Genomic DNA, 18,360 nt, shown 5'->3' with positions numbered 1-18,360 from the left:
AAGTTAAGTTCTGCATCTCCTGCCTGCATATCTTCCTGTACACAACTGGCCATTACAAAACATCCTGCCTGAACTTGATTGGTTGCACGGGGTGGGTGATGGGAGGGGAAGATTAAATTTAGGGCTTTTGGCATGCGATGCTCCATTCTGGCTATGCCTTCACTGCAACGCCCTTCTCAAAACCCTGCCTTTCTCAACAGATGGAGCCGAGGATGTTTTTTATTTAGAGGTTTAAGTGGCGGCAGGTCTGACACATTGAAGAGTTCCCCTGCCCTGCAGCGGCCTGTGAGAATCACCTGGAGAAAGAGGAGGAAGAGACGCAGCCCAGACAACGGTGAGATAAGAAATTCCTGTGTGCAAAATAGGAATGCAATTGGAGAAAATGTCTCAGGGTTTCTCCTTCCTGGTTCACTTTAGGATGAAGGCAGGAAGCGCCTTCAGACTCTGTTTCTGTAACCCTGTAAGAAAAGTAGTTTTAGTGTTTTTGTGACTTTGGTGTCCAAGGCGGATCTGTCCGGGATGGCAGACACCCCTTCGCCTCAGACTTCCAGTACGTGAAGGCAGTGGTGGGATTCAAGTAATTGAACAACTGGTTCTCTGCACTAATGATTTCTTCCAACAACCAGTTTGCCAAACTGCTCAGAAAGTTAACAACCGGCTCTCCCGGTTGCGAACTGGCTGAATCCCATCACTGCTTGAGGGGCTGTACAAGAGAGGGTTGACTTATTCTCCAGAGCAGGACAAAAAGAAACTTGTCAAAGGAGAGATCCAACCTAGAATTAAGGAGAAAATTCCTTTCAGTGAGAAGAACTAACCAGTGAAATGCTTGCCTTTCTAAAAGTTGTGGGTGCTCCATCACTAGAGGTTTTAAAGAAGAAATAGGACAGCCATTTGTCTGGAATTGTAGAGGGCCATGATGGCGAACCTGTGGAATGCAGAGCCATATCTGTGGGCGCGCAAGCGTTGCCTTAGCTCAGCTCCAGCATGCATGTGTGTGCTGGTCAGCAAATTTTCAGGGCTTCCGGGCCCACCGAAAATCGGGAAATGGGCTGTTTCCGGCCTCCGTAGGACATCCTGGGGTTGGGAGGGGCCGTTTTCACCCTCCCCAGGCTTCAAGAAACCCTCTGGAGCCTGGGGAGGATGAAAAATGGGCCTTCCGAGCCAATAGTGAAATCCTCTGCAGATCCCCACCGGTTCGCTGCCAGCGCATGTGGCTGCATGCCAAACGCGCAACATGCATGCACATACACAATACACGCCAAATACATGCTTCGCACAGTAAAAGAAGACTTCACTAGGTAAGTAGAACAGCGAGGGGCGGAACAGCTGTGCCGCGCGATTTAGCTTCGCTAGAAAGCAGGGTTTTTTTATTTATTTATTTTGCTTTAATTTATATGCCGCCCTTTTCCGGAGACTCAGGGCGGTTTACAATGCGTTAAGCAATAGCCTTCATCCTTTTGTATATTTATAAAAAGTCAGCTTATTGCCCCCACAATCTGGGTCCTCATTTCACCTACCGTAGAAAGGATGGAAGGCTGAGTCAACCTTGAGCCTGGTGAGATTCGAACTTGCAGTAATTGCAAGCAGCAGTTGTTAATAACAGTGCTTAGTCCACTGTACTACAGGCTCTTTCCTGCTTTCTAGCAAATATAAGCTGCACGGCACAGCTGATCATTGGAAATACCGGTTTGGCTGAACCCATAGCTTTTTTTAACTACTGGTTCCCCTGAACTGGTAGTTTTAATCACTTGCCTGAAGCAGGACGAACTGCTAGCATTTTACCTCTGTTCCGGGCCCACCGGTAACCTTTTTGCCATCATGTGCTAAAAGGGGGGGAGCACTGGGGGGAGTCTCCGGGGGGGCTCACGTGCGCATGCATGGGGGGCAGGGCATGGGGGCATTAAATTATGGATGTGGGCACAAGCGCACGTGACACACACACCCTGCACTCCTCCTCCTGCGCTTTTGGCACGCAACAACAAAAAGGTTCGCCATCACTGGTATAGGGTCTTCTGTTTGGGCAGGGGGTTGGACTAGAACACCTCGAAGGTCCCTTCTAACCCTATTATACTATGTTCACTTCACAGGCAGAAATAGAAGCTGTTCTAACTTGGGAAACCTGTTAGGCTCTCTTTGATCAACCAATATGGCTTCAGTACGGGAAGTGTCCAGTTTCACCGAAGACCTGCTGTGCCCCATTTGCCTCTGCCTCTTTCGCGAGCCCCACATACTGGAGTGCGGCCACAGCTTCTGCGCTCCCTGCCTGGAGCCCTGCATCCCCACTGGGGAAAGTAGCGGGCTCTGCCCTGAGTGCCGGCTCCCCTTCACTTTGCGCCACATGAACCGAGCCCTCTGCAGCTTGGCCGAGAAGGCCCGGCTTCTGAAGCTGGATGAAAGGGCTCAGCTGAGCGGCACCGGCATCTGGTTCTTCTGTGAGGAACACGAGGAGCCTCTCAAGCTCTTCTGCAGCCAAGATGAAGAGTCCGTTTGCGTCATCTGCCGGGACTTGCCTCAGCACCGGGGACACGACTTCCTGCCCATCAAAAATGCGGTTCAGACCTATCAGGTGAGAACTGGACCTGGGAGGAGAAAGAAGGTGGCCTCTGGTTGAAGAACAGTCACTCAGTCTCTCCCTCTCCCTCTCTCTGTCTCTTTTTCTCTCATCTCTCTTTCAATTTGTGAAATTTATCTCACCATGGGGCTACTCGAGACAGCTTATTTTGCATGCCAAGATAAAATACAAGTAGGGTTCATATCATATATGAATCATAATAAGTGTCATAATAAACAAGGACACTGAAACGAAGCTTTTGATACCTCCCAAATATTTACCAGTAAACATAAGCTAGATTTCTACTCTGAAACGCATGGAGAAACACTAATGTCATACTGAATCTGTATCTCGCATATATGCAATTAATTTCCCACTTCCTGAAGATTCACTATTTGATCTATGAACTACTAGGAGGCTGGAAAGGGCAAGAGTTTTGGGATCTGCTGCTGGCATCTTCTGTCATCTGGATTTGTTTACCTGCTGGATGACTTCTATTTGGAAGAAGGTTTAGTTCTGAGAATTGTTTGGGAGTGAAACATTAACTTAAGGCAGTGGTGGGATTCAGCCAGTTCCCACCACTTTGGGAGAACCGGTTGTTAACTTTCTCAGCAGTTTGGAAAACTGGTTGTTGGAAGAAATCATTAGGGCAGAGAACCGGTTGTTAAATTACTTGAATCCCACCACTGGCTTAAGGACATTATATGAGGAGCAGCATCATTGGGAAAGGAATTTCCCTCCAGGGCTTACAAGAAAAACATACTGTTGGAAGAAATGTCCATCTGGGTTCAGTTCCAAGTGGGAAGAAAGACACTGGAAACATGGAGGCTGCTTGGAAGGATGGTTTAATGGTGAAGCAGAACCACCAAGCACGTGTGATTCTGGGTAGATGGCCACATGGAGTGGAGAGTGAGATATATTCATACCCTCTCTTGGGCCTTGCAAGAAATGCATCCTATTGATTGCCAGACTCCCAGGGGGCTGGAAACATGGAGGCTGCTTGGAAAGCTGGTTTAATGGAGCAGACCATTAAGCTCATGGTCCTGGTGCAATAGAGAGTAGAGAGAGAGTGCTATTTATAGCCTCTCTTGGGTTTTGAACTTGAGCTTCCTGTTCCTGTGGTAAGGGCAGGTATTCTATTGGCTGTCAGGCTCCCAGGAGGCTATGCGGGGCTCACAGCTAACCTTCTAGGCTGTCTGTGTCCCAGGCCTGGTTGAATCTTGCTGGGTGATGATGTAATGAAGGGGCTTTGGGCAATTCCTATTATGGCTTAATGGCTTTCTCCTGGTTTGGATCTTGAGTGAGGATTAATCCTATCACCCTGGAGCTGAAGGCCTTTTGTCTTGTAAATAGGATGGCCCAGTCTTTCTGGGGCTATTAACAAAGGCGGGGGCTGCTTTCCAAGAGCATGTTTCTCCTTTATTCATCCAGGGAGGTATAATATTCTACCTTTTTAATATTTCTTAGAATAGTTCATTCTACTTGGAGTGGGGTGTGTGCTAACTTTCTACAATACCTTTCAATTACACTTTCAGTTGCATTAGCTAAGCCATTATGGACTGGTCAGTTTCAAGGCACTGTCTAGATCAGCGTTTCTCAATCTTAGCAACTTTAAGATGTGTGGACTTCAACTCCCAGAAATCCCCAGTCAGCAAGATTAAAGTTGGTAAAGTTGAGAAACACCGGTCTAGGTTGATCAATTGGTTGATTATGCACCATTAATGTAATGAAGCGGGCTCTGATAGATGACCACTGGATAACTTTCTATTCACTCTATTCTAAAAAGCAATGCATCCGGTTGGAAAAAGTACAAACTCAGCCAAAATCCTTTTGGTTCCTCTAGGAGGCCTCTAAGTTGTCAGAAGAAAGGAACATTCTAATGACATACAGCTTAAAGGTTGGTTAGGTCAAGGGGATCCACATGAGTTAAAAGTTGTCTATTGTCAGAAGATGATTTGAATCTATGCTTCAGTAATCTACAAAAAGAATTATAACTTTTGCAAAGAAACTCTGTAATTAGGAAATGTCAATTAAAAATGATAAATGTATATGACCATATGAATTGCTGAGTTAACAGAATCCTTTGTCTAGAAGGGTATAAAACCTAATTTCTGTCTTTGTTCAACGCTTCATGTACAGAGCCTTGAACCTATTGCGCAATATATATATAAATCTGTCTCTGATTAATCTAAAAGTTGTGTTTGTCTTATTAAATCCACAACACCATCATTTGTTTAATGACTATTCAAAGTTACAATGGCACTGAAAAAAGTGACTTATGACTGTTTTTCACAGTTATGACCATCGCAGCATCCTTATGGTCACATGATTTACATTTGGATGCTTGGCAAGTGGTTCATATTAAGGAACAGCTGCAACGTCCCAGGGTCACGTGATCTACTCTTGTGATCTTCTGACAAGCAAAGTCAACGGGGAAGCCATGTTCACTTAACAACCGTGTTACTCATTGAACAACTGCAGTGATTCACTTAACGGCTGTAGCAAGAAAGGTCGTAAAATGGGACAAAATTTATGTAACAAATTTCTCACTTAGCGAGAGAGAGGGAGAGAGAGAGGGAGACTGACTCTACAAAAATTCCGTAAGAAAAACATTAAATAAATACCGGGGAACATAAAAATTAATATATTGCTAACTAAATCTATCATTGTATAAAACACTCTTAACTGCTATTAATGCTAATTACGGCTGGTTGGGGGACAGACATCTGACGGAACCTGGCTGGAGGTATAAAATTGTCCTGGAGTCAGTCAAATGCTGGTGTTCATTTTATGTGGGATCAGAACTTTCTCTTCCTTTCAGGACCGGCTGAAGGCATCTCTGGAGCCTCTTGAGGAAGGTCTCAGGCGGTTGAAAAGGAGCCAGTGCCACCAGCAGGAGAACATTATCGAATTAAAGGTGCAGCTGGGAAGTGGTGAGGGTTGGGACTTCCTGTTTAATGCTAAACCGAGTGTATCTTCTCTCTCTTCATCCCAGCAACTATTGCTTTCGATGCTACCATTTGTGGCTCATTAATTTAATATTAGGTGTTTCATAGTCAGCATTTAATCCGGGCTCCTGCAATTCAGTCCAAGGAAAAGAAAAGCTACCTGCTTGTTTGATTTGCATTCAAATCAACAATAAATGAATAAATATGCTGTAGTGTGGCATTCAAGTCGCCAAAGTTGTCAACCATGCATTTTTCAGGATCTTCCATTCTGTTCCCTCTTCCCCCGGGATTCTCAATTTAGTTTTAAACATTTAGAAGCACTGTGGTGTTCTAAGCTATGGACACTCTTACAATTAGAACTTTGTGTACCAGTAGAAGGGAATATTTGTAGCTCAGGTTTGAAGGGTAGGGTCCCTGGTGCTTTCTGAACTTGCTTGTTTTCTTGGAGATGTTTCGCTTTGCAACTAGCTAACGTTATCTGTTCTAGAAGGGAGTGGGATTTGCACTCCATTCTATCACTGATGATATTACCTAGTTTGGTAATGAAATGTCTACAAGAAAAACAATCAAGCTCGGAGAACAGCAGGGGCTCCACAGAATTCTCTTTGTGTGCGTGTATGTACATCTTTGTGTATATGTGTGCTATTACTACATTATAATAAAAAAGGCAAAAAAATGAATTTCCTGGTGTTGCTTAGGTAATCATTATAGTGGCATCGATTGATTGATTATGAGTTACCTGACAGTGAAATGGGTGACATATAAATTCAATAAATACATAAAATAAATTATATGCTATCAAGTGGTTCTCAAATCCGAGCAAAACGGAGTTTCTCCATGACGATTTATCCCTAACCTGGTTTTTCAGATCTTCTAATGGTGCCCCCATTGCCACTATGTCCACCATCTATCTTTGCATTTGTTCTTCCTCATCTTCTCTTTCTTTCCATCTTTCCTAGTATTAAGAGTCTCCTTCAGAAAGTTAAGTCTTTGCATCGCATGCCCGAAATAGGATGTTTTGAATCATTAGTGCTTCAAATAAGGACTCAAATGAGTTGGTTTGATGGTCCATTTATTCATTTATGTATTGCTATGCAAGGTATTCTCAGGAGTCTACCCCAAAACCAACACCATTGTGGACAGGTGATCATTTCTGTTTGACCAAACCACAACCTTTTGCTGTGCCCCGTCTATGTTTTTCCAGATCTGCTCCGAATCCTTGTCTGATCATATCTCTGAAGAGTTTATGAAGATGCACCAGCTGCTGAACGACCGAGAGCTGGCTATAAAACAGGCCTTAGAAAACCAGCGAGAAAAGAACTTGGCTCAGATGGAAACCAAGTTAAAGGAACTGGACTGCAAGATGGCTTCATGTTCCGAAACTCTTTGTCGTGTACAGGCCAGCCTTGAATGCAAAGACCACATTAGTTTCCTTAAGGTAAGGAGGATTGGGGGCTGTGGGGTTTTCTTGGGAAGGAAAAAATTGCTGGGTGCATAGATTGCACCACAACATTGTCAGAAGAATAATTCGGGGTTCCAACTTGAGCCGGGGCTGCACAAGGATAAATAAAAATGAGGGAAAAAGAAATATTTATTCCTAAAAACAAAGCAATTTGCTTTTAGGGACAGGCTGTAGAGAAATGGGGTACAGCAAACTTTATAGGAGATTGTCCGGGATGTGGAAGTGTTTATGTGCTGAGGTGTGTGTGTGTGTGTGTGTGTGTGTGTGTGTGTGTGTGTGTGTGAACATACAGTTCTGTTGGGAGACTTACGTAATTTAATTACCCCTATTTGTGTTTGCAGACCTTATCCTTTGATACGTGGATTAGGCCTGGGTAACTTATTTCAGGGTTTTAGGAACTTTGCTAATTTAATTGAGTTGGAGACAATGATTCTTAGACCATTGTGGATTCTGTTAATATTTTTAAAGGAAACAGTATAAAGAATAAAATATAGTTGGATATAAAACTTCTTGCACCAAGATTTGTTCAATTAGAGTTTGTCACGACTGACAAAATCTCTGTGGTTTTTTTTAAATCTTTATAAGCCACCCAGAATCACTGAGAGTCAATTGGGTGGCCAGATCAATTTTCTTAAACAAATAAGTAAGAACTGATTTCCTGTAACAATTGCTAGATTCCACAGTGTTTGTTCATATAAAAGAGAGATCGATCAGTACAGTATATGCGCTTTATATCACCTTGGGTTTTCAGTGGCATCTCAAGCACTCTGACTCTACAGTCCTCAATTTTTGTTTCTTCTATATTTGTTGTGATAGCATTTCACCGGGATTTTTTTCCTGATAATAAACTCGGCTGAGGATCTACTGAGGGTAGAATCTGTTGGTGTGCCATTAAAATGCAGAACGCTTTGGCAGGAAAGTGGGTGATAATCTACGGAAAGAATTAGTTTCACTGTTATCTCACATTTTCTTTCTTTCTTTCTTTCTTTCTTTCTTTCTTTCTTTCTTTCTTTCTTTCTTTCTTTCTTTCTTTCTTCCTTCCTTCCTTCCTTCCTTCCTTCCTTCCTTCCTTCCTTCCTTCCTTCCTTCCTTCCTTCCTTCCTTTTCTCCCTCCTCCCCACCCACAGGAGGCAAAAGAGTTGCTAGAGAGGTAAGTAGTGTTTCTCTTTTCTTATATATCAAATTACAGCCAAAGTTAGGACCAACATTACCTTTCATAAGCAAGGTGGTTGTTAAATGTTGCCCCCAACCATTTTTTTTTTTGCCACCGTTGTTAAGTGAATCAGTGCAGTCGTTAAGCCAATCCAGCTTCCCCCATTGACTTTGCTTGTTCCAAGCCAGCTGGGAAAGTTGCAAATGGCTGTCACGTGACCCCCCCAATGCGGCAACTATCGTAAATGCAGGCGGCTTGTCAAGCACCTGTATCCTGATCACGACCAACAGCTGTAAATGTGAGGACCATTTGTAAATCACTCCTTTCAGCGTTGTTGTAATTTTGGTGTCTCATTGAATGGTTGCTAAGTCCAAGACTACCTGTATAATAAATATATGAAAGGAAGAAAAACATGAACCAACAAGGAAGGCATTACGTTATATTAGTTTGCCTCCTCATTGTAGGCATAATGGGCTTGGTTCGTATCAGGGGCACCTGTGGTGGCCCAGGCAGGGCTGGGGAGGATCCACTTTTGCTAGTGGTTGTTTTGCTGCCAGCGAAAATGGAGCTCGGGGGGTCCCGCGCAGCCCCACATGAAACGTATTGGCCGATTATCTGAGGAGCGATGCTAAGGTGATCTGCAGCTCACAGGTAACGTTTAATATGAGGAACCATTGTAACTAACAGGCAACGCTAACTCCAAAAGAACCGTGAACCTCGGCTTGACAGCTCTTGTATACTAGCTGTCAAGCGGCTAGCCAATCCGTGAACAGAACATTAGTCTTTACCCGCTAGGGGGCCTGCTCCCCAGAGCAGACTCAATACACTACACCACGGGCCCAATTTTCGGCTGTGATGGCCACCCGCAGCCCCCTGCCAGCGAAAAGGGTCACCATGCGCGGCCCTCCCAAGCTCCGTTTTCACTGGCAGAGGCACCGCGGGCCAGTCCTTTGCTGTTTCTAGGGAAGCCCCATGGGCCAGAGCTGAGCACCCCGCAGGCCGGATCCAGCCTGCAAGCCTTGAGTTTGACACTCCTGATGCAGGGTATATTACTTTGCCTCCTCACTGTAGGCATGACTTCCTCTTCCACCTTTCAGAAGCTGCTGGATTTGCCAAAATGAGTAGGTGAAGCTCCTCCATGCAGTATACGGAAGGGAAGATGGCTCCTTGTTTACTTCCATTAAAAAAAAACCTCTGCTACAATTATAAAGTTGGCTCCTCTTCCTTCTTGGGAGTAGAGGCAAAGCAAGGCTGATTTGGCCACAAAAAGTTTAATTGGGATGGAAAATGTTCTTCTGGCCCTTTGACTCTTACCCAAATCACTTCCAAAATCTCTGTAAAACTACAAAAAGAAAAAGTGGAGATTTTCTTGAGTGAGTCTTCCCTTCTGATGATGACGTGGGCATTTTCTTGGCAATAGTATGGCCATCACCTCCTCCTGGTTTTTGCAGCTTCCATGGGAAGTATTCATCAGCTCTGAATCTACTTTCCCCCAGTATTTTCCATGTTTTCCCCGTTAGTGCACAAAATCCATTAAAGAGGCTAATAATAATAATAATAATAATAATAATAATAATAATAATAATAATAAAGGACTGAAAATCTTGCACTTGATGTACATGGATGATTTGAAGCTGTTTGGTAAAACAAAAGCTGAACTGAATTTATTAATTGAAAACACAAAAGAATTCAGCCAAGACATTGGTATGCAGTTTGGAATTGACAAATGTGCAACAATAGCAACCAAAGCAGGCAAAATCATAGAAGAGGATGGAATAGAACTAGAGAATGAAGAAATGATAAAGGCAGTAAAATCAGAAGAAGGCTACAAGTACTTGGGGATTTTAGAAGCCTCTGACTTAATGCATAATAAAGTCAAGGAATTAACTTCAGCCAAATACATTCGGCGAATTCGTAAGATATTAATGTCCAAATTGAGTGGAGGAAACATCATAAAAGCCATAAATACCTGGGCTATATCTGTGATTAGATACTCTGCAGGAATAATTGACTGGACCCAGATGGAGTTAGACAATTTGGACAGAAAAACAAGGAAGCTTATGACAATGAATCATGCCTTGCACCCTAAAAGTGATGTTGACCGATTATATTTACCAAGAGCAGAGGGTGGTCGAGGACTCCTACAAGTAAAGCAGACTGTGGAAGAAGAAAAACGCAGCTTGAATGATTACATCCAGAAAAGTGAAGAACCAATGATTAAGGAAGTAAATAAAGGAGGCCTTTTAAAGACAACTAAAACAAAAGCAGAATATAAGAAAGAAGTAATTGAGCAGTGAGCTGAAAATTGGAAACACAAAGCTCTGCATGGCCAATACTTGAAAAGTATTGAAGGCAAAGCTGACCAGAAACTAACTTGGAACTGGTTAAGATCACTGAAAAAAGAAACAGAAGCTTTATTTTGGCAGCTCAAGAACAAGCCCTAGCCACAAACTGCATGAAGGCAAAAATTCAACATGTTACCACCAACAGCAAATGCCGCCTCTGCAATGAGAAAGAGGAGACAGTCGACCACCTGATCAGTGGGTGCAGCAAAATTTCACAAACTGACTACCTATAACGCCATGACCGTGTTGCTAAGATCATTCACTGGAAATTGTGCCAGAGGTTTGGATTTGAGTACAGCAAAAACCACTGGGAACATCAGGTTGAGAAAGTTTTAGAGAATGAGAAACTCAAGATCTTGTGGGACTTTAGGATTCAGACTGACAGGCACTTGGTCCACAACACACCTGACATAACAATAGTTGAAAAGAAAAAAGTATGGTTCATTGACATTGCAATACCTGGTGATGCACGGATTGAAGATAAGCAGCAAGAAAAAATCACAAAGTACCGGGATTTGCAAATTGAAGTTGAGCGACTGTGGAAAAAGAAATCGTGTGTTGTCCTGATTGTAATTGGAGCCCTTGGAGTAATACCCAAAGGGCTACCCCGCTATTTAGAAATTCTAAATTTGCTGGACTTGAACATTTTGACTCTACAAAAAACCACCTTACTCGGAACAGCTTACATCCTCCGACGATATCTTAACAGTTCCTAGGTCCTTGGTTAGGACTCGAGCTGCTGAGCTATTAACCAGCCTCAAAGGCTGTGAATCTCACTAAAGATTAACCAATAAATAATAGGGCAGCATCATTCTTTTTTGATCAGAAGTGCTCAGATATCTCTCTGTAGAAGGACCCCGATCTGATTCCTCTAGGCTTGATAGATAGAGCCATGGTGGCGCAGTGGTTAGAATGCAGTACTGCAGGCTATTTCTGCTGACTGCCGGCTGCCTGCAATTTGGCAGTTTGAATCTCACCAGGCTCAAGGTTGACTCAGCCTTCCATCCTTCCATAGTAGGTAAAATGAGGACCCAGATTATTTGGGAGCCATATGCTGACTCTGTAAAATTGCTTAGAGAGGGCTGTAAAGCACCGTGAAGCGGTATATACGTCAAAATGCTATTGCTATTAGGGCAGCTTATTCTACAATGGCTGATCCTTGGGATGCTCTTCTCCTACAGGGTCCGTAAGGAACAAGGAGCTCCGGAGGAACCCGAACTAGATGCTGAACTGGTAGGAGAAGATAGGCTGGGGGTCAGCAGTGAAGACACAGATGAGTGTGAGAATGAGACTGATAAAGACGTTGATGAGGAGGAAGAGGAGGAAGAAGAAGAGAAGGAAGAAGATGGAGTGGTGGCTGTAGACTTGAACCTGGGCGAGTTTAAAGGACCTCTGCAATTCTATGCCTGGAAGGAGCTCCTGGGTGCAGTACATCCAGGTGAGTTGAGGTTTTAGACCAAATGTACAGGTTATTGGTTTATTACTTTTATACCCTATTTTTTTTTTTTGTGGCAGTTCAAGGCTATGTACTCCACAGCAATAACCCTGTAATGTGATGATGATGACGATGATGTTATCCATTCAGTCATGTCCAACTCTTGGTGATTCTATGGGCCAGTTCTCTCCACACCTTCCAATCTTGCACTGCTTCTCTGAGTTCTTCTATGCTCTGGCTGTTGTCCATCTTTGATGGTGTCGAGCCACCATGTTCTTTGGTGGCCTGGTTTCCATTTAACACTAACTCTTCCAAATATAATTACTTAACTGCTCTAATTACCCCATTATATATAATTACACCATAATGTAGTTTTGGGTTAAAAGTGAGAAAGGAAGCTTCAGACATGTTGAGGATGGCTAATATCACATTCATTTGTGTCTAATTTTTTTCTGGACCACTTTATTTTATTTTTATTTTATTTTATTTCGAATTTATATACCGCACCTTCTCTCGAGAGACTCAGGGCGGTGTACAGCCAGATAAAAAACATACAATATAAACATTAAAAAACAATTAAAAAGATATATATTAATTTGGCCCCAGTTTAAGATAACAAACCAATTAAAAACTAAAAATATGTTAAAAAATATGTTAAGCCAGCCCATATTTATACTCCTGCAATAACCTGCTACACAAGTCCGTTCTTATTCATTCTGAATTCTTTCCATCTTTCCTCTCCAGTCCCTGCAAGAATCACTTTGAACTGGAAATCAGCTCATCCCAGCTTGGTCCTTGTGCAAAAAGCCACTGAGGTCAAGTTCAGTCCTGACCGACGGTTGTGTCAAGAAATGCCAGAGGCAGCGGAAATGCAGGGTGCTACAGGAGGTTTTCTGGAGGAGCTCCTGTTAGAGCCCTCTCCGATTGTGACTACAAGAGATGTGGCTTTGGACCTAGTCCGGATGGCTGAAGCTAAAGACCAGCGTGTAACTCAAGCAATTTCTAAGCAACTTAAAGAAAAGCAACAACAGGAAAGGCCCAAGTCACAACAATATAAGAAGGGAGTTAAGAGTACTACACAAGAATGTGAAGCCATGGGGGGAGCAAAGTCGAAGATTTCGGAAGAAATTCGGCAATTCTGCTTGTCGCTTCAAAAAAGTCTACATGACGATTAAGTTTCTATCTTGGAATGTGAATGGATTAAATTCACCACAGAAAAGGAAGAAATTATTCACATATTTGAGACAATTTAATAATGATATAATATGCCTACAAGAAACTCATGTTAGAACACAAGATCAAAAATATTTGATAAATTCAAAACTAGGAACACATTTCATAGCTTCAAATCTGGTAAAAAAAGAATGGTGTGGTTATTTATATAAACAAAAGACTGTCAGCTAAAATTATAGAAGCAGATGGAGGTGGTAGGTTTATAGCAATTGAACTGCACACAGTAAGTGGCCAAATTCTAGTGATTGGAATTTATGCTCCTAATCAACAACAGGATCATTTTTACAAAACTTTGCATTCCAAAATATTGCAATGGGACTATAGATCTATTTTAATCATGGGAGATTGGAATGGAGTAATTGACTCTAAAATAGATAAAAAGAGTTTGGCGAAGTCAAGGATTAGACTACCACAGACTTTTTTTGATATGAAAGAAGATTTGGAATTAAAAGATATTTGGAGAATATATAATCCAAAAGAAATGGACTTTACTTTTTTCTCAGATAGACATAGATCTTTTTCTAGGATTGACTTTATTTTATTATCAGCTGATTTACTTGTTAAGACAAAAAGAACAAAGATTTTTCCAAGAACTCTAACCGACCACAGCCCAGTATGGATAGAAATTGAGATGGGAATTGAGAGAAGATCATGGAGATTAAATGAAAATTTGTTTAGATATGAAAAAAATATAACAGAACTTAAAAAGCAGATGAAAGAATTTTTTGAAATGAATTTGAATAAGGGTACCCCTATTGAAATTGTGTGGGATGCGAGTAAAGCGTATATGAGAGGGGTACTCATTCATATGAACTCAAAACATAAATTGAATCGACAAAAGAAAAGATCTGAAATGGAAGCAGAAATAAAGAACAAAGAACAGTTACTTATTAAAAATCCAACAGATGAAAGAATACGTGGTGCTATAAAACTTCTGAAAGATCAATTTCAAATGCTTATGGCGGAACAAACAGCAACAAATTTACAATATGCGAAACATAATACATTTTGTAATGCTAATAAACCGGGTAGATGGTTGGCTTATACACTAAGGAAGAAGCAGAGTATACGGACTATTGATAGTATTGATATTGGAGGGAAGGAAATTTCTCAACAAAAATTAATTAAAGAAGTTTTTGTAGATTATTACACTAAATTATATGCTAAAGATGACATGCAGAATGGACTTACAGAAAAATATTTAGAAAATAAAAGAGTTACAAAAATTACCAATCAACAAAAGGAGAGAATGAATTATCCTATAACAGCTGAGGAGATTATTGCCGCAATTAAACAATTGAAAACAGCTAAAGCTCCTGGAACGGATGGTTTAACTGTGGTGTACTACAAAACTTTGCAAGCAGAAATGGTTGAACATCTTAGAGATTTATTTTGTAACATACAACAAGGGGGTAAAATACCCCCATCATGGAAAACAGCTTACATCTCTTTGATACCAAAAGAGCAAACAGGTCCTAAAAAACCTGAGAATTTCAGACCAATATCTCTTCTGAATAATGACTATAAAATATATGCAAAAGTATTAGCCAACAGGTTGATGCCAGTTATCCAAGAGGTGATTCATGGTGACTAAGCGGGATTTATAGAAGGCAGATATATGAAGGACAATGTAAGGCAAGTTATAGATTTATTGGAATATCTTGAGAAGAATAAACAGATCCCTGCAGTGCTGGTTTTCCTGGATGCGGAGAAGGCCTTTGATAGAGTGGATTGGAATTTTCTATTAAAGACTTTAAAAAAGATGGACTTTGGGGATCGATTTATACAGGCGGTTTCAGCAATTTATCAAGAACAAAAGGCACAGATTATTATTAATGGAAGTTTGACAACAGATTTTAATATTGAGAAAGGAACAAGACAAGGTTGTCCGTTATCCCCACTGTTATTTATTTTAACACTAGAAGTCTTGTTGAATACAATACGGGATTCGAGTACCTTGAAAGGAATAGTGATAAGGCAAGAGGACTACAGAATAAGGGCATTTGCAGATGATCTGGTTGTTACCCTAACACAGCCGATGGAATCAATAATCCAGATGAAAGACATTATAAAAGACTATGGTACAGTATCAGGATTTAGACTGAACCAGAAAAAAACTAAGATGATAGTTAAAAATATGACACAAGATCGAAAATACGAACTTGAAAGGAGGGCAGGTTTTGAGATTGTACCAAAGGTTAAATATCTAGGAGTTCAGGTTGCAGAATCAAATATGAAATTGTTTCAAAATAATTATGAGGTGTTGTGGCGAGATGTACAGAAAGATATGGAGACTTGGAAAAAACTGCAGCTGTCTTTACTTGTAAGAATAGCAGCAGTTAAGATGAACATTTTGCCAAGATTTCTTTTTTTGCTTCAAATGATTCCGGTGCTTAAAAGTGATAAACAATTGAAAGAATGGCAAAGTGGACTGAATAAGTTTGTCTGGAACAAGAAAAAACCGAGAATGAAATTGAAAATTATGCAAGATGTTCCAGAAAGGGGAGGTCTTAAACTTCCAAACCTACAATTATATTATGAAGCAGCAGCTTTGACTCAAGCAAGTGATTGGTTTGGAAGGAAAAAGACTGGAATATTGAATATAGAAAGCTTTGATCTTGAATTTGGTTGGCATGCTTACTTATTCTATGAAAACAAAGTGGATAAAGTATTTAAAAGCCATATACTTAGAGACTCCTTGATGAGAGTTTGGAAGAAGCACCGATTCAAATGGGATTACAAAATACCGGTATGGCTGGATCTTGGTTATATCATGTGGAATACAAATATAATGTCACTCGGGGGGGGGGGGGGGGTTTATATAAAGAAGTTCTTTTTACAGATGCGGGCAGATGGCAACTGAAGACATTTGAAACACTGTTGGATAAAGGGAATTAACCTAACTTGGTTACAGTATAACCAACTTCAACTGAGATGGAAAGAGGACCAAAAAATTGGTATAATGTTGCATGAGGAAGAATTGGTTAGACATATAAGAGAAAGGTCCAATGCATATTAAAAGGCTTTATAATGTCTTGTTAGAAAGGGATTCAGAAACTGAATTGGTTAAAGATTGTATGATTAAGTGGGCACAAAATTTTGAAGAACCAGTGATGTTGGAAACATGGGAAAAAATTTGGGTTCAGAATGTTAAATTCACACAGTCGCAGAATTTGAGGGAAAATTTTTATAAAATGTTTTATAGATGGCATTTAGATCCTAAGAAATTGTCGTGCATGTACCCTAATGTTCAACCAAAATGCTGGAGATGTGACTGCTTAGATGCTACATATTATCATGTTTGGTGGACTTGTAAGAAAGTGAAGGCTTTTTGGATAAAAATTTGGTGGGTCATGCAGAATGTTTTGAAGAAAAAAATTCAATTTTCTCCACAATTGTTTTTATTGGGTATAGTTAAGGGTTTTACATTGGGTGAAATAAAGTTGATATTGTATATGATGACAGCAGCGAGATTACTGATAGGTCAATACTGGAAAAATGAAGTTATGCCCACTATCGAGGAATGGACTTTGAAGATGGCCAGCTTTGCAGAGATGGCGAAGATTTCAGCATATCTAAAAGATCGCTCACAAGAGACTTATGAATGGGAGTGGAAAAAGTAGATAGATTATGTGCAGAACAAATATCAAATTAGGAAGTATCAGATAGCTTTTAACTGAAAGTATTATATAAAGATAGAAATATTTGAATTTTGTGAAGATGAAAAAAATATATTGGGGGTGGAGGGGTTCAGGTTTTATAAAAAGGGGACTCTGATTTGGATTATATTCTGTGGAAGTCCGGGGGGAGGGGTGGGGTGGGGTGGGGAGGTTAGGGAGGGTTAGGGAGGGTTGGGGGGGGAAATGGGGAGAAAATGTAATTGTAAAACTTTTCCAATAAAAAAAAAAATATGAAAAGAAATGCCGGAGAGGTTCACTTCCACCCCGTGTGTGGTGGGATGGAAGGGCATTACCACTGGCCGCTTCTACTGGGAAGTCAATGTCGAGGACGGCACCGATTGGATAGTGGGGATGGCCAAAAAGTCTGTGAAGCGCAAAGAGGAGCTGAACTTTCTACCCCAGGAAGGGGTGTGGGCTATTGAGCTGAAGGCGGGAGAGTACCAAGCTCTGAGTGAGCCCCGTACGCCCCTCTCGGTCTGCGGGGAGATGGAAAAAGTTGGGGTTTACCTGGACTTTGAAGAGGGGCAGCTCTCTTTTTACAACAGCAGCAGCATGACCCACATCTACACCTTCCAAGTGTGCTTCCATGAAGGGCTGCTCCCTTTTCTCAGCACTCGCAGCGAATACCCCCTCTCAGTGAGGGGCCTGGAGCTTTGAGATCTTAGCTCAGGGTGTAGCATTGCAAAGAACAGCCTGGTGAAAGTTGAAAACATCGAGGTGCATTAGGATGGCTGTTTTAAGAGAAAGTCCATGCTATTCCCTCTTTGCAAGCAATCGCTCAAAGGTTCGAAACTGGTCTGACCTGACTATTGTGGTCCATGATGGTTGTTCTAGGTGCAGAGAGTAAATGTAGCTTTCAAGTTGACCTTCTATTTCCCACATGCTTAATTTCCTTGACCCGTTGACCGTAGTGAGGATAGAGGTTGCCTCTGTCCACCTGTGGTGCAAGATTTTTTACTTGCTTTCAATGCATTCCACTGCAGGCAAAAACAATGAAGGCAAGCCATACTTCCTGCCCTTGGTTGGGAAGGCCTTAGTAAAGATGTTCCAATATTCCAATACTTGGTTGTGTTTGTATCTGTAACAAGTGATGGTTTTCTCTCATCACCGTATAATGCTATAGGTGCACAGCAAAACAACTCTAACCCTATTATGATTGCAAACATGCCTTTTATTCTTCCATGTTTTCTGTTTATGATTGTTTATACGTTTTCTCTAAAACAATTTCAATAAAATGTTTCTTTTAAAGAAATGTAAAAGTCAGAAGGTAATGTGGGCTGCTTTATGGATGTGGTGAAAACTGGAATCATTTGTGGTATTAGAAAATATGGCAACGCAAATTGAATTGAGTTGATGTATCTTCAGTTTACAAAAAGTCAGAAGGGACTGAATGACAAATAACTAGGTTATCATATAGATTTTGTTAGAAATTCTGTTATATATAGCACCACAGATCAAACAATATATACGATTTTGTATTTAATATACAAAATCGTCGTTATTGTTTTCTTTTTTTTTCTGTTTTGTATTTTATCTTTCTTGTTAAAAGAAAA

The 18,360-nt window shown here is 41.1% G+C and overlaps 1 protein-coding gene across 1 annotated transcript; it reads left to right on the top strand.

Annotated features, from left to right (window-relative positions):
• The first annotated feature begins 211 nt into the window (after nucleotides 1-211).
• Nucleotides 212-17,941, top strand: LOC139309371 (zinc-binding protein A33-like). Its single transcript, XM_070933432.1, has 8 exons — nucleotides 212-334; nucleotides 2,088-2,566; nucleotides 5,373-5,468; nucleotides 6,704-6,937; nucleotides 8,089-8,111; nucleotides 11,641-11,897; nucleotides 12,639-12,732; nucleotides 17,059-17,941. Exons 2-8 carry the CDS (start codon nucleotides 2,147-2,149, stop codon nucleotides 17,462-17,464), a joined length of 1,530 nt encoding a protein of 509 aa, XP_070789533.1. The 5' UTR covers nucleotides 212-334; nucleotides 2,088-2,146; the 3' UTR covers nucleotides 17,465-17,941.
• Nucleotides 17,942-18,360: the final 419 nt, after the last annotated feature.

Source organism: Pituophis catenifer, unplaced genomic scaffold (assembly GCF_029215685.1).
Source record: "Pituophis catenifer annectens isolate HBS135680 unplaced genomic scaffold, rPitCat1.0.hap2 SCAF_2, whole genome shotgun sequence".
NCBI classification, from domain to species: Eukaryota; Metazoa; Chordata; class Lepidosauria; order Squamata; family Colubridae; genus Pituophis; species Pituophis catenifer.
The sequence above is the reverse complement of the archived record's forward strand: the minus strand, read 5'-3'. Positions and strand labels throughout refer to the sequence as shown.

What these genes read in the sequence shown, in the direction of transcription:
- LOC139309371 (XM_070933432.1), top strand. Translation starts at nt 2,147, where the DNA reads ATGGCTTCAGTACGGGAAGTGTCCAGTTTCACCGAAGACCTGCTGTGC. An exon ending in GCAAAAGAGTTGCTAGAGAG is followed by an intron (nt 8,112 to 11,640) that starts GTAAGTAGTGTT and finishes CTTCTCCTACAG; the next exon opens with GGTCCGTAAGGAACAAGGAG. An exon ending in CCTGGGTGCAGTACATCCAG is followed by an intron (nt 11,898 to 12,638) that starts GTGAGTTGAGGT and finishes TTTCCTCTCCAG; the next exon opens with TCCCTGCAAGAATCACTTTG.